The sequence below is a fragment of the Podarcis liolepis genome (assembly GCF_965112155.1).
Source record: "Podarcis liolepis genome assembly, chromosome: 11".
NCBI lineage: Eukaryota > Metazoa > Chordata > Lepidosauria > Squamata > Lacertidae > Podarcis > Podarcis liolepis.
Window position 1 is genome coordinate 29,552,314 of NC_139565.1, and position 25,189 is coordinate 29,577,502.

Genomic DNA, 25,189 nt, shown 5'->3' on the forward strand with positions numbered 1-25,189 from the left:
CGGGCCAGATTTAGAAGGTGATTGGACTGGATCCGACCCCCGGGCCTTAGTTTGCCTACCCATGTTCTACACACTTCTTCATTCACTCAGAGTAGTGCTAAATGCATTAATAATGCTCCATGTCTCTTAAGGTCAAAAGGGTCAATGGGGGTCTCTTTTTTTAAAAACAACCAACAACCCTGCCATGCTGTTCCTTGGCATAAACACGCCACTGTAATGGACACTGCAGGGTTTACTTTCCTTAATCCAAACTGAAATGCATTTTCTTTAGTCAAGTAAGCGTTTTAGTATTGTGGAAATATTTATTCCATTGAGATTCCCCAATAGAGGGCACTGCTGGGAATGAAATTACTGCATAACCTAATCAAGATTCTAGTTTAAATACAAGAATGAAAATAACCTGCTTTGAATATTTTGAATGGTTTTGTAACTTGTATTTTAAATGTATCAAACAGGCTGTTCAGAAAGAGTGAAATGCTTTTGTAGTCAGATCTTGTTTCAGTGTAAGTGGCAATGGTTTTAAAGTTGATCATCTGAATAATGATAATTTAAACACCGGAGATGGTGGGTTTCCAGAGAAGAGACTAGAGTTTTCACTCTTTCTGTGATATCACATCAATAATTCTATTTAGTATTCCATAAAAAAATTCCTAGTTTGCAGTATACGTATTCAGCCACTGTTAAATTTTATACAAGTTAATCAAGCACTATTCCAAGTAAATAGCTGCAGCTATTAAATTCTTTTAGAAGTCATCATGAAACATAAACTATTTATGTTGTTAAGCTCCATATATACATGTAGGTCCCAGTTTCTGAGTACAATGCATTCTTGGTAAATAAGGTGAGTGTTAACATAACAAGCTAATTATTTCTATTATTTCCTATGGGAACATTTCTAATCCATGCTTTCTTCCTCCATGCTTTCTGCCTGAAACTGCTGGAGCCAATCAGCAAAAGCCAAACAAAGGAAAAATTGGTCTGTCCAGTCTCTCCTGCTCCCTGATTTGTCCAGTTTTCCTAGGATAGATATTAAAATAGCCATCCTATAATTCCCAGGATTTCTCCCTGGATTTTTTTTTTTTTAAATCAGTCTTACATTGGCTACTTTCCAGTCCTGAGGTATAGAAACTGATATTAGGGACACGGTCACCCCCCCCTTTTTTTAAGAAGAAGAAGAAGAAGAAGAAGAAGAAGAAGAAGAAGAAGAAGAAGAAAAGCAATTTCATATTTGAGTTCTTTGATAACTCTCAAGTGGGTGCCATCTGGACCCAGCAATTTGTTACTTTTTATTTTGTCTATGAACCCTAAAACTTCATCTCTTATCACTGCCTCAGTTCTTCAAGTACATCTCCTACAAAAGTTTGTTCAGGTAATGAGATCTGTCCTATATCTTCCATTGTGGAGACAGAGAATCCATTCAGCTTCTCTGCAATCGTTGCAGCTTTCATGCCAGGCAAGAAATTCGCTTTGCAACCTGTATACCCATCACACACCCATCTGTCTGTGCCATCTGCCACTAGAGAAGTATCAATGACACAAGAAGGATAGCTTGTACTGAGTTATATCTGGAAGTGTTGACTTTTGGGCAAATTTTTTGGGGGAAAGCTCAACAACCTTTGTGTCCAAAATTTCACTTTTTGAAATATGGCGACACTACGTTATTCCAACAGGGAGATAGTAACACATGTGACAGACAGTTCAAAGCAATGGAAAGACCATCCCTGCTGGCATTCTAAACAGGTTCACCAGCTGGTGAACTTGATTGATTAGATGTCCTCTAGAAAGGTATGTGGAAAACATTTCAACATATTTTTTCCAAAACACTGCAAAATAACATTTTGAAAATATCAAGCATAGCCGGAACTACGCATAATTTCCTACTGGCATTTTGGGGTCATTGGGTTGGGCTCGGGCTCCTCCCATGCTGACAAAGGCAGGAGAAAAATCTCGTTGGGACATGGGCAGCTCCTGCTTGGACAAAGCAGTCTTCTCTGCTACAGATACTGTTTTGCCTACTTCTGTAGGCTAATTTCCTTATTTCCCCACTCAATACTGATCTTTCTCTGCTTTTTCTTACTCCTTCACTATATCTGTTTATTATATCTTTTGATTAAGAAACTGCTCCTGGGCTCCCTTCCTTTACAATGGCTGTCTCCCACCCTTTTTCAATCGTGCTCCCCTTCCCCTGTTTGAACTTTGAGCCTTTGCCCCCTAAAAAAAGTCCATTGACTTCAACCTTCCTCTTCAGTACTTATCTCTGGCAGCGACTACTAGGAAGCAAGTTACAAGTTGGATTGCTTGCATGTGCGCTCCTTCCTTTGAATTTTGCACACTCTTCTCTCCCAAAAAAACTTCTTCACCTCAAAGCTAGTGCTATCCCTCCTTTCTCACTTCTGGTCACAGGCAGGGACTTCTGGGACTCAACTCTGCAAGGAATTTCTTGACGAATTTTTGCAGCTTGCCTGTCCCAGCAAGGGATTACTGGGCAATTTTTTTGCTGCTTGTCTGTCACAGTCTGTGGCCTCCCAGCTAGACCAAAGTAGCCTGCTGATTTTCTGCTCACAGCCTACTTTCTGCTCCCTCTCACTGTGCTTGGAGCACTGGTGAGCTTTATCAAAGGAGTGTGGATCTCCTCCCTGCACAAATGTTGGTGGAGCAGCAGATCCCTATGCCAGCAGCCCTTGCTGCAACGGCAATAGCCCACAAGGCGAAACAGAAGAAAAACACTAGTGGAAGTGGTAAGGCAGTAGGCAGCTAGACAAAAGAAGTTGGAGAATAAGAGAGAGCGCACACACACACAAGCACATTCAGTTGAGTGTCTTCAAGATCCTTAAATTCAATTTAGTACCGGCTATGCCAAACACATGCTATCTCTTTGCAACCCCCAAAAGAGAAAATTAGTATGCAGATGACACAACCTTGATGGCAGAAAGTGAGGAGGAATTAAAGAACCTTTTAATGAGGGTGAAAAAGGAGAGCACAAAATATGGTCTGAAGCTCAACATCAAAAAAACGATCATGGCCACTAGTCCCATCACTTCCTGGCAAATAGAAGGGGAAGAAATGGAGGCAGTGAGAGATTTTACTTTCTTGGGCTCCATGATCACCTCAGATGGTGACAGCAGCCACGAAATTAAAAGACGCCTGCTTCTTGGGAGAAAAGCAATGACAAACCTAGACAGCATGTTAAAAAGCAGAGACATCACCTTGCCAACAAAGGTCCGTATAGTAAAAGCTATGGTTTTTTCAGTAGTGATGTATGGAAGTGAGAGCTGGACCATAAAGAAGGCTGATTGCCGAAGAATTGATGCTTTTGAATTCTGGTGCTGGAGGAGACTCTTGAGAGTCCCATGGACTGCAAGAAGATCAAACCTATCCATTCTGAAGGAAATCAGCCCTGAGTGCTCACTGGAAGGACAGATCGTGAAGCTGAGGCTCCAATACTTTGGCCACCTCATGAGAAGAGAAGACTCCCTAGAAAAGACCCTGATGTTGGGAAAGATTGAGGGCACAAGGAGAAGGGGACGACAGAGGACTAGATGGTTGGACAGTGTTCTCGAAGCTACCAGCATGAGTTTGACCAAACTGCGGGAGGCAGTGGAAGACAGGAGTGCCTGGCGTGCTCTGGTCCATGGGGTCACGAAGAGTCGGACACGACTAAACAACTAAACAACAACAAGGCTTAAATGTAGGATTGTATCAAGAGAAAAGCCTGCAGGTTATAGAAGCTGCCTTTCTCATCTCCCCTCCAAACAGAAGCCTCTTTGGGGTCAAGGGTGTGCTGAATGAAGAGGACTCAAGGAGAGGAAGGATTCTCCAATATCAAATGGAGACCCTTTCCATGAGTTATTGGGGTCCCCCCTTTCTTCCTCAACCATCTGCAATACAACACTCTCAATTTTATTCTTGCCATCTAAAATTTGTTTTTACTCAATTTTGTTGCAGCAGCTCCACTCTTTGGGACAGTTTAGGATGCTGCAAATGTTAATGTTGCATTCATAGCCTCTATGAAAAATCCACCTACTTTAAGTTTCCTTTAGGCACGGATTTACTGAGGTTTACTGTATATTCCTAAGAAGGTGGTAGAACACAGAATGACAGAGTCCTCAGACTTGTCCAAATTACTCTGTCTGATTTTCATCAAAAGTATGGTGTGTTAATCCCTCCTTGAATGCTATGGTCCTGATCTTGACCTCTTCCCTCGCTTCCATGGCTGCAATTTTTAAAAAATGAATAATAAGCTGAATGATTTTTTTAAACATATATTTACTTTAAACTTAAATAACTGAAAACTTGAAAGATGTGTGGAATATCCTTTTAGTTGCTTTTAGTAGGTAGTTCCTCTCTCACACCCACCCACCCACACCAGCTATGCATGGCTTGTGCTGGTTAGGATTTGCTCCCAATCTTCCAGCTAGGTCAACCAAAAAAATTGAGATATGATAGAGGGTCAGTAGAAGAAATTCATATCAAAACAACTACTCACCATGTCATTATGACAACCGGCTGTAACAAATGTGCTTCTGTTTTAACTTATGACAATTAATTGCTTTAAGTAATTTAATCTGACAGTGGCAGGATGTTGAAAGACTTGTGAAGATGTCATAAAAGCGACCTTTCTGCCCATGTGCAACCAAAAGCCATTTTTAACAAGGAGTCTCAGAAAGAGTGCAACTTCTTTTGTACTTTGTTAATTAGTTATTGATTTGAAACAATGCACTACAAAATATTGTCAGATTAGCTAGGCGCCAACAAGGTCACGGTGTGACAGTCTAGTCATGATAATCTTTGAGTGTATGAGTTGTTGTTTTTTTGTGAATCCTTTTGTTCTTCTATCCTGAGAGCTAAATTGTCTCATTATGAGGCTTATACTCCTGGAAGAATATTATGCAGCCTAGAGGCCTGTAATTTAAATGCTTACGTTTTGTAATCTAAAGAAAATCATACCATGTTAAAGTTATTATATGTCACTTTATTAGTAGTCTTTAGTTTTCTGTGTTAGTCATTCTTCTGTTGCACTTCATGTGGAATATGAGCAGAAGTGACAGTGAATTGTGGGGCTGTGTGGAATCCAAATATGAAAATAGCTGACCAATATATAGTCAAAATGTTTTTATACACAGCTATTTAGAATCCATTGTTTCTTGTAGAAGGATAAAGATGAAATGGGAAATTGTTGTAATTGGAGACCTATGTGTTTTAATTGCTGCACACTGTGAAGGGAGGAAGGAAGGGGCTTTGAATGCAAGCAAAAGGTTCGTGCATATTGTGGCTTATTAAGATGAGGTATGATTGTGACATTTAAATTGGGGATTTCGTAGCGCATGCTTCTTGCTTGTTTCCTCAGTGTAGCAGGTGTGTGAAATCATAGGAATAGTTGTTCTCCTTAGCAGACTCCACCTCTTAGAACCTTCCTTTGGGAGAACAGTCCACTCTCTGCTTCCTGTTCTTTAATTAATAACCCATAAGAGGATTTCTTTTCTTATTCCAAGACTGCTTAGTTTACTCAGAGGTTTGTGGTGAGGAACCTTATTTAAAGTTCTTTGAAAGTCTAAGGACACCATCTTGATTGGACCATCCCTATATGTATACTTTTTGATGCTCTTAAAGAACTCTAAAAAGTTGGTGAGATAGGATGTTTCTTTTGGAAGCCATGCAGGTTCTGCTTCCTCAGGACTTGTTCTCCTCTGTGCTCGGTAATCCTATTTTTCATAATGTGTTCCACCAGTTCTCCCAGAGCAGATGTTAAGCTAACCAGCCTATAATTTACGAGTTCATCTCTGTACCCTTCCTTTTTTAAAAAAAAATAAATAAATAATAGTGTTATGTTTTCTAATTTCCAGTCCTTTGTTATGGAGACTGATCTTAGGGACAAGACAAGTTACATATTTTTGTTAGAAGATTGGCAATCTCACATTTGAGTTATTTAAGAACTCTCGAGTGGATGCCACCCTATGATTTCTCCGTTTTTGAAACAATTTGTCAACAATGCCTTGAACTTTGTCTCTTGACACCACTATTTGCCTCAGTTCCTTAGACTCTCTTTCTGAGAAAGCTAGTTCACAGGGATCTTCTGCTGTGAAGACAGAGGTAACGAATTAATCAAGCTTCTTGAATAATTTTTGTTGGTCTTAATATTGTAACAATGTGCTCATTGAGGCCTTCCTTTACATTCCTTCTTGTCTCTGCCATTTGGGGAGATGCATGTGCTCTAGGAGAGGTTTCTTTCAGCCCCATAAGCAACATCCCGACTGTAAGTTAGGTGGGCATGGAAGAAGCAGCATTTTTTTTTTTGAAGTGGAATGAGCCAAAATGTGCTGTAGAGGAAACAGATTTTATTACTTTATATTGCTGTATATCATAATTCAATTCCATTTCATGCAAAGTTACTCTATTACTGTTTGACAGTGTTTATATATAACCTATTGCAACATTATGTGCAATGTGTTGGCATGTAGTGACATTTGGAAAGAATATACACTTAGAACAATTTTTAATGAGTAGGAAGGTTTTATGTAAAATAAAACCTGCTTAGTTTCTAAAATTATCCTAGGGTGACCTTTAGCATATGGTTTGGTAATAAAAGATGTGTGTTGAGCATTAACCTTTGCTTCACCTATCCTCTGCCAAAGTCCTCTGAAATTTCCAAAAGTTAGAATGCTGAAATAATTTTTTGTTCCCTGGATCATAAATAGACCCAAGGAAGTCTGACACTCAGTGCTTCAATAATTATAAGTACATTGTGCTTCCATTCTACACTATTATTTACAAAGAGGACAACTGGCTGCTTATAGCATTCATTACTTTACCACAGAGATGGGCAACTTTTTCAACTGTGTGGGTTCATTTGAAATACATTATGAAGATAACAGCTGGCCTGCATATTGAATATCATATAATTCACATAGGGTGGGTTTTTGTGCTTTTGCAAGCATGATGGAAACTACATTTGAAGTGCAATCTCATGCATGTTTACTCAGAAGTAAGTGTTTAATATCAGTTATTCCCTAATAAGTGAACATTGGCTGTATTTCACTTTAAAAATAATCTTTTTGTCTATAATGGTAGTTTGACAACGCTGACAAAATCTACCTCATACATGATTACCTGCATTCAGCTAAAGCCTTATGCACTCTGGCAGCAAGTATCATGTCCCGTCATCGTGACACACGTTCTACCTGCTGAAAAACTTGAATCAAGACTGCTTGTATGTTAAAGTTACTGATCCAGTAATCATAGTATTATTATTTATATAATGCCATCGGTAAGCACAGAGCTTTACAGAGTACAAGACGGCAAAACCCTGGTCTGAGGAGCTCACAATTTAAGGAAAATTCTGGGTTGAGAGACTACTCAACAGCCCAGCTCGTTGGGGTACAAGTCTCCCGTGGGTCCATGCGGTCAGTAAAAGAAGGAAATTCCAGCCAAGCAATTTTGGAGCAAAACAGCAGTCAATAGACTTAGATCCTTTATTGTTGCGCAACAGGTTCAACAGCAGCGAGTGAACCCTGAGCATGGGGTGACATTGACTTTTAAAACTTTCCCACCAAATCCCAGAATACAGTTTGCACAGCATCATAAATGTATCATTGTTACATCACTAACATGTCACAAAAGGGGAGGGTTACACAAGATTAGCATAGACAGATATGTCAGGGCAACACCCAAGTATAAGATTAGCATAGGCAGACATGTCTTAAGTACCCACCACCCAAAAGTGCAATAGAACTTGCTTTGCATGTCTGGAGCCTGAGGCAAGTCTGGTGATGAGATTTGGCTTCCCTTGGAGATCAATGAACCCAGCAATTGTCACCTCTGGGCATTTCCTGGGGTAGGAGATGTGTATACATGTCTTCAAGCTTGGGGAGATGGCAGGGGAAAGAGTCCTTTTTCCAATGGCAAAATGGTGTTGGAATGGAGGAACTTGGCAAAGGGGTTGATTTTATATGATTCATAAAGCTATGTATCTTCCCTGAGCTGTCAAGTGGAAAGGATACATTCAGGCATAATATTTGTAACATTTAACAACTTTAAAGATGTGAGACTTCCCCTGTAATTTCAGTAACAATATATTTCTGCCAAAGGTTCTGGTAGCCATGCTGGATCCAGTGCAATCTCATCTGTACCTACCCACCTATGAGTCCCCGTCAAGAGCTTTTCTTAGCCGCTAACTAGGCCCAGCTGTTACATACTGGGAAAAGCTTTGCAATGCTTTTGTGTTTCTCTATGCCAGCTCCACTTTTAAGAGGGACTAGGCTTGTCCTATCACCTTTCTGAGCAGGACACTGAAATACAGGGTCTTGGCAGTGGTTTTTAATGTCTGAATGCCATCCATCACTTGCATGTCTTTAGGCTGGAACTGCCATTGATCATGGCCGCAACCTTTCTAAATACAGTGGTACCTCGGGTTAAGTACTTAATTCATTCCAGAGGTCCATACTTAACCTGAAACTGTTCTTAACCTGAAGCACCACTTTAGCTAATGGGGCCTCCTGCTTCCACCGCACCGCCGGAGCACGATTTCTGTTCTCATCCTGAAGCAAAGTTCTTAACCCGAGGTAATATTTCTGGGTTAGCAGAATCTGTAACCTGAAGCGTATGTAACCTGAAGCGTATGTAATCCAAGGTACCACTGTTTTCCCACCCCTCTTTCTCATATAGTCTACAACATGTTCTGTGGAGCATTCTCTCCGTGGAATGTCTATGCTTTGGGCTGTCTTAATGTCCTCATCACACTCTTTACGTCCAGCTGCTTTATTGGCTGGCACTGGATACTTCCTCCCCTCATAAAGGCCATCAGTAGCAGCTATCTTGTAAGAAGCTGCAACAGCCAGCAAAGTGAAATGTCATATCTGCCACCTCCATGCTAGCTAAGTAAGCACATGCACTGTGTATTGTTTAATGTTTTGTTGTTGTTTGAAGTAAGCTGTTCTAGGAATCTTGTTGGCTAAATAATGTGTTAAAGGTGCTTTAAATTAAATAAAAAAGGCTCCTACATCATTTCCTTGGGAATCATCTGTTGGCCTTAATCTTTGAATGTAGAGATTATATGCAAAACATGTATAAATACTCATTAATATGGATGCCTCTGAAATGTTATAAATTAAGCAATAACAAGAAGTGTGTGTGTGTGTGTGTGTGTGTGTGTGTGTGTGTGTGTGTGTGTGTGTGTGTTTCTTAGGCCCTACAAAATTCTTTGATTCCTTGTTCTCTCCCCCTTAGTTTGTCACGGGTAATAGTTGTATCTTGGCTTCATTTCTTATTTTGCTGACTTCTCATATCTAATCTATATAGCAAGGTTCAGAAAGCGGAGACACTCCAGACGTTACTGGACTACAGCTCTCAATTATCTCTTAACAGTTGCTATACTGAGTAGAGTTGATGGGGGGAATCTAACAACATCTGGAGGATCCCAGGTTCTTTCTGCACCCCACTATATATAATTTATTAGCCACATCAAAGCAGCTCTTGTTACCATTTAGTCCAGCATTCTGGCTCTAAAACAGACAGATCAGGTGTCTGGAACCCCACTATCAGATCAGGATCGTGATAGTCATCCATATATATAATTTTTGTCCCAAGCATCTGATGATCATAGGTACACTGCATGGATGCTTGATTTAACATTTGTGGCCGTCATGAATAAATTAATTTGTCCAAGCATTTTCTGAGCACTTATACTACCTGGTAACATTTCACACTAAATCTTAGGTACCTGTTCATGGATTTCATGTTCTTCATAGACCTGCATTCTGCTCACGTCTGACATCTGCTCATCAGGCCACTCTTAAATTGCTCTGCCTTGCCTTCTATAAAGTGCCCTTGTTCCAACTGCCCTGTTTTCCTCCATGATTGTTGGTGATACGCCCTATTTGAACTGGTACTACAGCTCTCCATTATGTTTATTCTATTCTTGTTCTGTGTCAAACAGGACTGAAAAATACCAGTGGGATCAATAACTTAGTTACACTGAATAGCAGACTAGAATAGTAATGATTAACACATTGGTGACAATTCTCAATTCAAGGGGCATCCAGAGCAGAAGGTGCAACTATTACAATGCAGCAAATGTCTTATTGGCATTTTACATGGTTAAAGCAAAACCTGTTTTGAACTTTTGAATGAGCTTTGATGAAAAAAGAGATTATGGACAATAACCTGTTTGCTTTATTTGGATAGCATCTATCTGAATATTAAAAATCATCAGTATGTACACTGAGATATTTTATTGCTGGACTCTTGTCATCACAACTTGGTGTTGGTTATATAGGTTTTGTGTTTAAAATACTTAGACTTCTATCTATATAGTTTCTAAATTAGTGTATTCTGATGACTGAAGCTCGCATTCGGCAAAAATAATTTCACTTTCCACAGGAAATCCTGTCTAGGCTGAATCAGATGTGTGAAAGAGTGACAGATTTCCTACATCCTAATATTCCATCCAAAATATGCCTTTGCTTCTTCCTGCATTGGTGACCTCTATTGCAAAGTAAAATTTCTGTCTACACCATTTTATGGGGGTTTGTATCCAACAGTTATGTCAGCAGAGATTAGCTTGTGCAACAGACCTTTCTCTTCCCCCATTCAGCCCCCAGCACTTTCCAGAAAACCCTCTCCATGTGTTGAAAGTGAGGCTCCTGAGCAATGGGTGTTGTGTCATGTGTGGCTGTGCTGTGAGGAAGAAATTGCTCAAAATTGAATGGATGGAGCTAAAACCTAAGATACCAAACTTTTTCCTTTTTTAAAGGAAGGTAGCCCTTATTGCCATACACATTGATTTACACACATCAGTATATGTTTCTGGACATGGATTACATGTGCCAGGAAAGCTGTGTTCCCATTGCAAATTGTTGGCATCCAGCAGTTCAGATTAACATTTCAGTACATGGCACTGGGTTACATACATAGAAAAGTAAGAGCGTATGTAAATACCAAGTGCATATCTGAAGTCATGCTATAAAAACCAAGAGGTTTAACATGTTGTTGAAACAGTTTCAGTTTGCTTTTCAACTGTGGAAAGCCTGATTTGACTATGGTCTACTTCTTGGGAGAAAGTTCTCTAGTTTTGTATTTTGAAATTATCACGATTGAGCTCCTTGAAAACATTGCAGGATTTCTATCTGCCCAGCAACAGGTTAGCAGAACAAAAAAAGAAAAAAAGAATCAGGATAATTTGGCATCAAAGCAGGAAATATGTGAACCTGTCACTGTAAGCAGTCTCAAAGGGCAAACTGCTTTGCTGGAGCTAATTAACCTTAGGAAATAATTACACAAATATGCAAATGTTGTTTAGATAATTCCATGTGTTATCAGCTCAGGTAGTCCATCATAACTGCAGACCTTGCAATGCCTAGGTATTAGTATCTGGTGTAGTTGATAAGGCTTTGGTTTCTGCCTGCCTTCAGCTTGGTATTTAAGAATTAATGATGGCAATATTCCATTCATGATTTTAACCTGCATTTTGAAAGCTCCAGAAAACACTGTATATACTGTATGCACACTGCTTATCTGTGGACACTAATGGTTTGATTCATTAAAATGTTATATGCCTCGCTGGTCTTACTTGTCAAACAATGCTGTGTTGTTGTTGTTTTAAACCAGACTAAAATAATATTGCTTAATGTGTAATATAACCCAAACAAGCTGACTAGATATGTCTCTAAAATGCCTCATTTTATATACAGTGGTACCTCTGGATGCGAACGGGATCCGTTCTGGAGCCCCATTTGCATCCTGAAGCGAATGCAACCCGCGGGTTGCCATTCGCCGCTTCCACGCATGACGTCATTTTGAGCATCTGCGCATGCATGAGCGGCAAAACCTGGAAGTAACACACTCCGTTACTTCCAGGTCGCTGCAGAGCGCAACCCGAAAAGACTTAACCTGAAGCGACTTCAACCCGAGGTACAGAAAATTTTCTTTGAATCTTGCAAAGGTCCTGTTGAAATTATCCTGGTGAAAGCCAGTAAACTTCACAATGGGGTAGTTTCAGTTATCCCATCAAGCTAAATGTTGGGAGATTTCAGGGCAGAATTTGCTTCCACAAGCTGGGGTGATGCCTACCAGCTTTAAATGGCAATTAGACAACTTCATAGAAGATTATGGGTTTCAGTGGCTACTAGCCATAATGGGCTATTTACTACCATGTTGGGTTCTGAATGGTAGATAATAGTAACATTAAAAAATCCATGTTCTTCAAATACTAAAACAATAATCAGCTTTGCCAGCCAAACATTTGTCAGAAAAGAAAGGTATTTGTTAGAAAGCAAAAAAGCAAGGTGGGAAGGCAAAGATAAGGTGAGGTGGGCCTGGGCCTTAATATGCAGAGTTCCTTCCTATGTTCCTGACAAAAATTAAAGCTGAGATTCTCCTCTTTCAAAATAAGTGTTCCTTATTTGCTGCTCTTGTTTATTACTCTTCCCTATTTTATTGTATTCATTAAGCACATATCACTTTGTGCTACTCTGGCATCAAATACAAGGTACGTGGGGCAAAATTGCACAATTTTCTGCTACAGAATCCTATAAAATTAAGCTCCAAGGCAGATAAGGAAAAGTACCAAATGACGGTATTGTCTATTTTCCCTATTAATTAGGAATTACCAGTTCTTCCTAGCAGCAAAATAAGCAGGTTCTGCTTAGGCCTACCTATACAAAACCATTAATAATAATGTAAATATAATTAAACATGTTATGTTTAACTGGTATATTTATTAATATCCCACCCTTGTCTGGTATAAATCTTGTGTTCTATAGAACATTCAAAAGTTAGAAATAAAAAACCTATTTTTTCTGTTCACTTTCCCTTAAATAACTAAAGTAATCATTAAATGAATATGCACTGTAGCTTTTAATTTTATGGATTTTATATGTGATCAAATAGTCTTTTATTATGTTTTTTTCTTAAATAATCCAAATTTCCCTTATCTTCTGAGTAGTCTTTCATTGAATTTCCAGCTCACTGGATTGACAGATGCTCAATATCTGATATGTCTGATAATTTTAATAGTTACTGACAGATAGTAAGATGTACTAATTCTGCCTTCTCCTAGTAAGAGAACTAAAATAAAGATAATAATTAAGAATAAAGCTTTTAAAACTTATCACTGCATTAAATGACTTGTTAAATTCTATTCATAAAGTGTTAACTTGTTTTTCCCCCCCAAAAGAGACATGAGATTTGTCTAATTAGGCAGGAATTTTAAGGTTTTAAACCTTTTGTGAAAAGAACAGGTTCATTAGATTGAACAAGGAAGACAAAGCCAGTAGTTACAGCTGCCTCCTTTCATCCACAAATTAAAATGAATAGGGATGGTTCTACCTTGCATTCTCAATCTCCTATGGCTCATGGGCTTTAGGTAAGGTAGACCCTGCATTACTATTTAGCTTCCCATAGCTGGAATTTAAAATGTTTCTATCAACTTCTCCTTATTTTTCTGCTACAGATTTTGGTAGAACTTGACATTAAGGTTGACCTCAGGCTGCTACCAACACTATCTAATTCTCCTTTTTCCCTATAAAGCTCTGGGGCAAGTTTCCTGCATGTTGTTTCCCTAGTCTGGTGATGTAGAGCAGATGATAGGGGTCAGGTGCAGGAAAATACACAGTGCAACGACATCACTATATTAATCATATCATATCACAATATAGGTAAATATTTGTTTTAGTGGGACAGCTATTGAAAGGAATTAGATGGTCTATGACCATTGTATTTCAGATGTAATAGGTTTTAAATGTTATCTTAAAGTGCACAATGCAGAGGAATGTAAAACTAAACTATGATGGCTGAGAAAAGATTAGGGTAGGGTATGAGTTGCAAAATAATTGTGATTATCAGTTTCTTCCTGTTTTGTACTTGCCTCTGGTCAGTATGTTGCAGCTACAGTTCTTGATTCTTCCCACTCTTCTTGTTTGTTCTTTGATTTTTCTCTTCTTTAAAAGCTCCTTAAAAGTTAACTTCTTTTGGCCTTGCTATCTTTTACTATATATTTCCTTCTGTTTCTTTAAAAAAAGCTCCCTATTTTATAACATGTGCAAGTTATGATGTTCCATTTTCTACTTAGTGAATGTACTTGCATGTTAGGAAGGGGGTTGTGTGTGTCTGTTTAAAGAAGTGTGTGGTGCATATCTGCATATTATTTCTCTCTCTTTTGAAAAACCCTTCTTATCCATTGTGTTTCTTGTCTATTTGGATTATAAGCCTCTTGGGCAGGAACTTTTTGTTTACTTTTTTAAAAAGCATCTAGCATATCTCAAGCTCCAAATAAATAAGCATGATCATAATTAGTGTTATCTTCACTTTCTAGGAAAATGGCTCTCCTGAAGAACATGCAATTTACATATGGGACCACTTTATCTCCCAATCAGCAGCTGAAAATGTTTTTTTTGTGGCTCACAGTTATGGTGGACTTGCATTTGTGGAATTGGTGAGTATTGCTGTTTGGTTATTCCTTATTTTCTTTTGTTCCCATAGTTGCCAAAGTGTTAGGTATTGTTGTTTTTAAGTAGGTGGACTTAAAACCATATTTCCTTTATATGCTATGGCTATGTTCATTCATTTTTTTATTTTGCTAAGTAAAACAAGGCTGGATAACCTTTTTTGACCCAAGAGCCACGATGACAGTCAGGCACCCTTAAAAGGGCCACATGCCAGTCGTAGACATAGGCAATGTATACATGCACATATATATATGCAGACATGCAGAACTCTATTTCACTCTTTCATTTTTTCACATATACACACATACACAAGCAGCCACACACCCATGCATACAATCTCACACACAAACATACGTACATACAAACACAGGTGCACACATGCAGAATTTCCATCCATCCAGATCATTCTGTGCAAAGTAAAATATGACATTTCTTCCCACCCTCCAGTCTACCACTGTGCCATAGGGCATAAAAATGCAGGCTTTATTTTTTATTATTATTTATTAAATTTGTATGCCACTCTCCTTACGAAGATCTCAGTGTAGTTCACAATCTTCCGAACTACTCATGCCTATATCCACCTCATTTCCAGCCCCTCATTCTTTCCTGCTACTCCAAACCCCTCTAAGCATATCACATTTCCTTCTCTTAGTAGTGGGGCAGAAGTGATGGCGAGAAAAATCGCCCTCTTCCCCCCAGCTCGTTCTCTTTCTTTCCCTCCTCCTTATCCCATCCTAATCAGGGGACATGGTGTTTTATGGGACAGTTGCTTGTTTAAGGGAACCTTTTGTATTTACATAGGGTGATCAAGGATGGGATGAAAGGACACTACTTCCCCTGTTCTTTTTATACAATCACATGCTCTTGTGAAGGGAAGTGGGGAATGGTGTAGGAGGCTGCTATGGTGATGGCTTTGGATGGCCGAAAAGAAGTAATAGAGATAGGCAGGAAGAATCACTAGACTTCTTCCCTCAGTCCTTGGATTTATTTGCTACATTTATATCCCACTTTTCTTCCTAGGATCTATGCGGGAACAGAGAGAGGAAGTTCATGGGTTGGGAAACTTGTTTCTTGATTTGAGGGCGGGTCTTGTGAACTCCTGGGATTTGTATTCAAGCTAGGCTCAGTTGAACTTTCACGACACCCATAGTAAGATCCTGCCCTTTATCTCAGACAATATTGGAAGGGCCTCCATTAGAATAATTAGAATCAGAACAACCTGAAACTAGATAGAATAGTGTTTACATTTTTACATTTTGGAATTTTGATCCTACAGGCATCTAGAAAAGTTTTGCCCATTTTAAATGGGTAAAAGGACTGAAAATATCTATATGGCCCTTGGCTCATACAGTTTATTTCTCTTTATCTCAGACCTAATAAAATTAGTCCTTGTAGGAGTGTTAGTAATGTTCTTGCTCCTGAGAATTTGTAATATACTTGCATATCTTGGGATTTCCCCAACCTGCTTATCCCCTCCCTTGTCCATGGATGGTGTTATTTTTACTATGTAAGGATACATACACATTCAGTTTGCTGTTAATATACAGTATAAGATATTGATGGATTAGTATCAGCATTCTCAATTGACATATCTTTTGTTCATGCATTTTGTCTGTGGGTATTTATACCGGAGAACAAAATGATGTGATATGACTACAGTACTGTGTTTTATTTTTATTGTATGTAAAAATGAATGATAAATATGTGGGCATTTGGCTATTGCAGAAACTGAAATAGAAAGCATACTGGACCATATTGCTTTGTAATTCTTTGAAGTTGTATGGGTCTCACGCCCTTTGGTTTCTATGCGATTGGGGGTGGGGAGCACTCTAGATATGTTGTGAGTGCACTTTATGCACGCTGTAAAGGATTGCCAAGAGTGGCTCCTGTTGCTTTAGCACTTTCTGACTAGCAGCTTTAATGATGTAAAGTAAAACATTGCTCTTTTGTTTTTAGAGAAGATATTAAACATGCATGCGATGATTCCGATATTCAGTTTGGCTTTTTGCAAGTTATTCCTCCTGTGAATGAGTATGTCATGAGTTGCATAGTACAAGAAGGAGATGTCACTGTTAAACAGTGCAATCATACACATGTCTCTGTGGCTTCCTCTCAGGTAAGGGGGCATAGGATCACAGCTTGAGTTGTCCCCTATGGCTGTGAAAACCTTACCTATATTTAAGCTTATTTGAGGTAGCTCAATACAAACTTGGGTTTCTTTCACTTGTTTTGTTGGGCAACCGACAAAGTATATTACTACATTTTGTATTGTATTATGCTTGTGGCTGTGAAGGCTTTCCATAAATAGTGCATATGTTAGGAGGTGAGTGAAGTGGAAAGAAGGAGGGGAAAGAGGGAGTGAGATGGGGGAGATTCCAAAATCATTCTGTTAGCAGTTTTGTGAGGGAGAAATAGCTTGATTTTAATTTTTGTTGGCATTTCACTTGGTAGGGCTAAACCCTGGTTGACTTAATGGGCCAGCTACCACTGTCCCTAGCTATAATGAAAATAAAAAATGGCAATACACAAAAACAAAGTGTGTGTGTGAGAGAGAATTCAATTCCTTTTAAAGTGAATGCTTTTCTCGCCTTTTGTGTGTGCTGTGCAATTGCACCTAGTTATTGAGGGGAAATATTGCTTTCTTGTCGTGTCACAGTTGATATTAAACATAAGACAAAAGCAGTTAACAACAACAAAAGTCTTTTACCAAATCACATCTCTTATGTTTTCAAATTTGCAGCTCTAAACTGGTAGTATGTCACAATTTGGTTCAGTGCACCTAAAAACAAGTTGAGAAACTTATTAAATGCCAAAAAATTAACAAGTGTCTAGATTTAAGGCATTCTTTGAGCTTGAGGCCCCTGGCTAAATGGCCCTCCTGACCCCTGACCCTGACTACACCCATAGTTAATGGTATGAATGTACCAGTTACATGGTAGGGAACCAAAATACACTTTTAAAGGTCATTTAGTTTTAGTTTTATTTTGTTTCATAATGGAGATGGATGACATCATGAATTACATGTAGAGATGGTACTCGTGTATTGAAAATTGTTTGTTTTTAGTCCATTACTGCTTGGTAAATAAAATGAACTTTTGGTTTTTGAGATGATAGGAAAGTATGATGATACTTTGTTTTCTAGACTTTGATTAGTATGTATCTGGCACAACTAGGCAATGAGTAAGAAAGATGTGCATTTGTCACATGGTTTCCCAATTTTTCCAGTGCTGGAACAAGTTTTCCTGTTTCAGAAAGCAATATGCTAATTGTTCTTGTTGCTTCACTGTTTCTCCAGCCGTGTATTGTGAATGATGAACAGAAAACAGAGAATTATCTGTCTATCCTCCCAAATATTTGACTGACATCAGCTGTAATTTTTTACATTTTTATCACCCTTTGTAACCAGAAAATATTGTGTTGTCTAGTCAGTGCTATGCACAAGTATGCAGTAAAAAGACCTTCCATGTTTTCAAAAGATGTTATTAACAATTAACATTTTAAATGATACATATAATTTCCCCATATATTGTAATGATTTATGTTTTTAGCAGACTGTTAATTTGTGGAACTCTATTGGCAAGAGATGTAACACGTTCAGTTTGTTAATTCTTAATTTTAAAAATAGAAATGTATGCCTGAAGTATTAAGATTCAAAACTCTATTCAACTAAAGCTTCCCTTCTCCCTTTTCAGTCACTGGCTTGAGATGGCATGGCTAACAGATGACCAATGTGTCATTCCCATTTTGCTTGTTTCTCTTGTCACGCTGGTGGATATTTCTCCACTTTTGTTCTACTTTAATATGAAGCACACAGATGTTTCAGAACAAGATTTGACTTCTGACCTTGGGGCTTCTAGGGTCAGGGTACTCAGGGCCTGTGAAATTATCACAAGCAGAGCTAAAGTTTTTCTCCATCGCAGGAAGTAAGCAGTAAGTAAGAAGTTAAAAAGGAGCTTTGTCAGATAGACAAGATGGTCTCAGTAAGGGTCAGCTTCTGTAGTCTGCTATCTCTGCAGGAGGTGTGTGCATGGGAGGAAGAATATAATATATAGCCACTGGGACATCACATATCTATCACACGTGCAAAACTATTTCTGAAGAATACATTTCACAGAAGATAACCGATTTAAGAAAAGATCTATACTGTGGAAAAGAGTTTTAACAATGTATTTAATATATTTATTTGCTGTAGGTACAGGCAACCTGAATGACTGATAAATCAACTGTTGAAATACTTCACTTTTTCCAAACATTTGGCTTTTTTGTCCTTTAAAAAACAGGAATATTTATTGAGTGAAATATATATTTAACAGTGGGCTACAGTGGTTCTTGTCTTCTTAAATAATTTATTTCCAAATAAATAAACTGTTTTTTGTAATATTTAAGTGCTGCTAGGGAATACATGCTCTTTTTCACTAAGCAAATTCAAACAATCATTTCAGAAATGTAAGAGTCACCATGAAGTAGCTATTGTACCTTAGAAACACATACAGAAATGTCCCATGGAATAGAGCAGTGCAAACTGGTCCTTTAGGGCAAATGGTGGGGCTGCCCCAGCAACCTCACTCTGCTCTCTGTCACCCTAGCTGCTTCCCTTCATAATTGCATTCAGTCCAGTGTGTGGCACTACCTGTCAGCTTCCTCCTCCTTAGTCTCATTTGATGAGTTGGAACTTTAGGTAGTAACCACTATGCTCAATAAAGTTTTGATTATTGAATCATTTTGCATACAAAAAAATAAACCTGTAAACTTTTCAGATATTTATTATACAAGACCCATGTAAGAGCAGGATATGCATTTAAAACCTATGCACAGATAGATATAGTGATATTGTTATATACATCTAAAAAATACATAAATAAAACCATGGTTTTCCAAGCAATATTGTTGCTTGAGGTCAGTTGCTTAAGAGTTGGACCGACTTTGGTAAACCAAAGCAAATCACCCATCTGCAAGCTTTGCAGCTCAATTTCAAGGTAACTAAATTGGAGCCCCTACATAGGAAGTGTTTAGTTTTGAAGTAGTTGCTTAACAACATTTAATTTAACTATTTACCAGTAAACTAAGCAGGAGATGCCAAATTAGGACTTTCAGAGTAGAACAAGACTTTTAACCTATTTTGAACCTGTAGTGTGACAACCTGTAGCATCTGTTGTAGGAGGAGGAGTTTCTAGTTTGCTGTGTTGGAATTTTGATAAAAATGAATGCAAACATTGAAAGAGTTATCTTGGCTTTCTTGGCTTCACGTTAATCATTCCAATGAGAGGATGAGCACTTCAGTGGGGCAGGGGTAAGGGAAGAACTATATAGTGAGTTCTTAGAGGAAATACAGTGAGCCTACACTACATCATACTGTGTGACAGCCCACCAAGCTCTCTTGTTATTGTACTGAGGAGCTACTGTTCTCCAGCCTTTCAGGGTTCATAGATTACAAAATAAATAACTGAATGTGACTCAATATGTGTGGGAAATAAAATTTCACCAATAAATATATCTAAATAAATTGTTTTTAATGTGTTATGTAACAACTAATAATAATTATTAATATAAGCCCACTGGGCAGCTTGCAACACATTAAAAAATGGTAAAACATTAGACATAATTTTTTTTTCCTGATACAGGGTTGCTTTCAAATGTGAATTAATGGTGAAGACTGAGAAAATGTAAGATACACAAATTAAAAGTTTGAAATTAAATTTTAGGCTAATAGATAACTAAAAGTAAATTACTGTTCTCAATATACAATACCAAAAATAGATGTGCATCATAGCATTCTTCTTATGGAATTTCAAAATTCTAACCATATCACATTTTTTTCATATTTCCTTTTATACTGTCATTGAAATAGAGATTATTACTTACCCCATAGCTCACCTCTTGCTTTGCCTACTGAGAGCTAGACATAGATAGCATGGTTCTAATTAAATTCTTAGTACTATAAAGTATGTAAATAAAGAGAAGCTCCATGTTTAAAGCAACTTCTCAAAGGAATGTATTAATTTTTATGTACTACCATTGATATGTGTACTTTAGAGAGGAACAAAATTTAAAAGGCCCCAACCCTGAAGAAGTTAGAATGGAAATTTAAAAAGAACAGGAGTGGGGGGGGGGGACGACGACACACAATTGCAGTAGGGGAAGCATTTTCCCAAAGGCAGTTTATTTAAAATAATTATATCTTGCCTTTCTTCGCAATACAGCTCTAAGGTGGCTGATAATAAAGATTAATACATAATAAAGAAAGGGCAATATCCAATACCAATCATACTCGGATCCATTGAAATCGTTGGCATTAAGCCCATTTATTTCAAAGGGTCTACTCTGAGTATGACTTAGTTGGCTATCACCAACTTTTTAAAAGGCATTGGTAACATCTGAAAATACTGGGGTGAATGATGGGAAAGCTGCATTCTCCTGGTCTTAAATATTGCTGCTGGTATAACTGTTGCTCTTTGAACTTCCATATTGACCTTGGAAACAATAACTCCCTAACCCTAATATGTGCAATGTAGTAATCAGGACCAGAAAAGACCAGAAAGCACCAGATGTGCTAGAGCTGCTTTTCAACCAGGCAGCTGGACAATCAAGAGCTTTCCCCTCTTTCTGGTGGCAAGACGATCAAGTAAAGGTTTGAATGGGGGAGGAAATGATGATAAATGTCCACTCCCCTAACCTTCGATGTTGCCACTGCTGGTGATGAGGTGGCTGTTTCAGTTGCACATGTGTACAAGTTACTCATACTTCATTTCCAATTCGGTTTTCCTATATGACCCCACTTCATACATCTGCAGAGTCCAAGAATGGGAAACAAATTACTACTGGTTACTAAGAATGTTTCAAGACACTCACCTACCATGGTGGATATTGGGAGTCTGAATTGAGAGCAACTCTAGTATTTTAGAAACCAAATACTGGTAAAAGAAACTAAATACTGATAAAAGAATAGACATATAATAGCTACATGTATTTCAAGGTTTTGGGCCTAGTGTGAAACCCAGGGGGGTTTGTTGTTGTTGTTAATTATTATTCTTTGAAGGTTGAAGGGAAGAAGCAATAGTATTGTAACAGACTGAATATCAAAGAAAGCCTCTGTAGTGCAAGGGCTTGAACATGCACACAAGTGTTTCTTGTTTCCCCACTTCACCTGTGGTGCAACACTGCAAAGAGGTCGTTGCCAAAGTTTTCCCAACTTTTGGAGGCAGAGGTCCTAGGGTCAAATCCTGGCAGCTCCAGCTAATAGGATCTGGGAAAGACCTCTGCCTGGTGCCTAGGAGAATGTCTGTGAGAGCAGACAATCCTGGGCTAGATGGAGCACTTTTGATGGGAATGAGGTTGGGTGAGGCATGGACATGCTCTCCCCTCCACACTTCTCTGGTACACCATAAAGAGAGGAGTCAGAAGCTTTTGTTTCCAGTTTTAAATTAACCACAGTTTGATGTAATGTCCAGATTGGGAAGAACTTCAGTTAGTTTTAACTATGGTGTGTCTGAACAAGTCATGTCTTAAGGCACATTTTGAAACTGGCTCAGACAAATCATAGTTTAAACTAACTAGTTTGTCCTGGTTTGGTGATAAAGACAAATCATAAATAGTTTAAATTCAGAAGTAAATACTTTCGTTCCCCTCACTATGATTTAGCATTGCACATGAATGAGGCCACTTTAAGGCATCTTCATATGTTCATATATGTTGTTCATATGGTTTTTCTTCTTTGGTCCTAATGTGAAAGCTATTGAGCAAATGTACTTTCACTGTTAGTTGGATAAGCTGTGTCATTGACATGACTGCAGGAAAATCTAGTGTAAAAGAAATGTTTTGTGAGAATCAGGCTTTGAGACAATAATGAGAATTAGAGGGACAACGGGACATGTTAGAGTTATACAGTACACTTAACCATAAAGTCTTAGACTCTGAATTATTAGTGTTTGTCAAAGCAGCAATTCAAAAAGAGATTTTTGATGCCAATACTATATTGGCTCTTTAAGAAAAAATCAAGTATAACAAAAAAATAGTATATACTGTAGATGCAATAGTTAGCTCATACAACTCCATCTTCAGTGTATCCAGAGGTTAATATTGTTGCTAACCAGAGATCACAGGGACTTAAATTTGAAATCAATAAAAAACATGCTAAATCTTTTTGATTACACTAAATGTATCCATGCTTCTGTGCATCTTAGTGTTGCTTAGCTATTTGAAAATATTGAGTAGTTTATAGTTGACCCATGTGTTATCTACCAATTAACATAATTATAAAGACACTTGGTATAAATCCTTAAATGCTGACTTGATAAACCTATTACATAAGAAGCTGAATGACTACCCACACTGCTGTGTGCTGCGCTTTTATATCTAATCCTCGGCTGAGTAGTCTTTCATGGCACAGACATGGTGGAAAATTAATGTAGTTCTGATAAAACTGGACTATGTTCTGTTAAGATTAAAGTGTTAAAAGAGAATGGAACCTCTTTTTCCCCAGCCTAACTTCCTTATATTATACAACTTGTATCATTTTGTATCAATATAAAAAGAGGAGACTCCTGATTTTTTATTTTATTTTGCTCCTTTATTCCACATTCTTTATATTTCTTACTATGGGCCAGATTAACTGTATGTGTTAGCCAAGTTGCAATACCTCAGTTTATATTGATGGAAGATTTGTCCTAATATTCTAGGGTGTGGTCCAGTGGTGTATCGGTGCAGCTTCACAGAAATCAAGTTTTCACCATTTCTCCTTCCAGTGGAAAAACACAGAAAAATGCCCAGGCAGCTTAATGAGACAGTGCAGGATAGGGAGGTCTGTGTGTCTTTCCCATCTGCAAGTTGAGTTCCCTCTCTCTGTGCTATGCAACTTACTTGTGCTTCAGGTATGAGTAACTTGCCTGGCACCTGGCATATGTAAGGTGTGCACAGTTCCTGAAGTGTCTCTTCATACTGTCTTTGCCCATATCCATATGCTCACATGCATGTTGGGAAGGTTTTAGGGTCTGTCTTGACAATAAGATAAAGCAATAACCATTTCCCAAATCCCAAAAGGTGTCTGCCATGTCCCCGTCCCCACCCCAGACTTCCCTTAATTTGTTTAAAGGCTACCTTACAAATGTGACTTGTGCTTTTATTGGTTGAAAAGGTGCCAGCTGTCACCCCACCCAGCATGAATAGGCTTAAAAATAGCCTGTGGCCAGGCAGCCTTTGCCCTTACATCAGGACCACTCACATTCCATCACAAGTTAGTCTGGGATCATCAGAAAGTCTGCAGTGGACCGCATGCTCTGTTGTTACTCATGGGAGACCAGAAGCTTCTTTATAAATAACTAGAAAAGCACTCTCTTTATTTTCAATATTCTGCTTACGTGTTTGCCTCTTTCTTCCTTGTTATTTTTAACAGAACTTCATATAATTTGGCTCTTGGGGTCTGAAGTGTGCTTATGCCAAACTCTAGGATTATTTTAGTTACAGGTAGTTAGCCATGTTGGTCTGCCATATTCAAAACAAATAAAAAATTCCTTCCAGTAGCACCTTAGAGACCAACTAAGTTTATTGTTTATTGTTATTGTAATCTCCCATGTACCTTGCTGCTGAGTGCATACTACTTGGGTAGAAAAGTGGGATTTCATGGGGAAAAGAGCAGGATGTTCTGAATCTCAGAGTGGGGAAGGCATCTGTTGTTCCTCATAAATTGAGATAAAGAAAAGTAGGCAAACTTTCCCTATTCCCACTAACCCCCCGGCCTATCAACCACTATTCCAACACGCAGCACAAAACCTCCAGATAAAAACCTGGCAAGCCAAAGGCCTACACTTTCTAAAAGACTTCTACAAAAACCCATAGCAACACAAGAACCACAAGACAAACTAAGGGACACCCAAATGCCTTGGCTAACTCACCATCAACTACATGCCTTCTTAAACAACCCAGCAGTAAAATCAGAAGCCACTAGACCCTTGACCACCTTCGAAAACCTGATAGCAGAGGAACATGGCAAGGGGATGGTAACCGCAATATACAAAGTTCTACAAGAGATATGCAAAATAACTCAACAGGTATTAGAACTCACCCTAGAACTGGCCCTACTGGACGTCTTCCAAGTTTCATAATGACCACTAACATTATACAGAGCTTATAACACACCTACTCTCAACAGCCAGAAGCATCATAGCCAGACACTGGAGAGACCTGTCAGGAGTAAGCATGGACCAATGGTATCAAATTGTATGGGAAAAGCCTTACTAGAAAAGCTAACCAATAGACTGAAACTGACATGGGCACAAATAGAAGAGGATGCCTTCACCCTAGTATGGCTCCCCTGTATCACATACCAGCAAGACAACAAGGATCCACCGACAGCATACAAATCAATCTGGCTTACCTGACCCAACAAGCCCTCCCCACTCACGAATACAAAGCCCACTGCAGACAACCAACCACACCCTGCCCCTCAATATCTCTCACTACCAAGGAAATGTAATAAATGAATAGAAAGAGACACTGACACAAAAGTTGACACTGACACAAAACCCACTACGTACACTGTACAAAAGATATAAGCCTCACCACAACACCCCTCCTCTCCCCCCCTCTTCTTCCCCAACCTTATACTGTACTCAGCACTAATGTCTCCCAACAAATGTAGCTGATGTGTAAGAAAGACTGTACAACCTGAAAAAGAGACAAGGCATGGACCTGGAAAATCAGATAGATAGATAGATAGATAGATAGATAGATAGATAGATAGATAGATAGATAGATAG

The 25,189-nt window shown here is 38.6% G+C and overlaps 1 protein-coding gene across 10 annotated transcripts in view; it reads left to right on the forward strand.

Moving 5' to 3' along the window:
- The window catches only part of ARB2A (ARB2 cotranscriptional regulator A), a 209,396-nt gene that overhangs the window by 90,208 nt on the left and 93,999 nt on the right, over positions 1-25,189 (forward strand). For all 10 annotated transcript variants that reach the window (XM_083465445.1, XM_083465442.1, XM_083465446.1 and 7 more), the window contains one exon: positions 14,306-14,425. In XM_083465445.1, the coding sequence (XP_083321571.1) occupies positions 14,306-14,425 (120 nt within the window). The remainder of the gene's footprint in view (positions 1-14,305; positions 14,426-25,189) is intronic.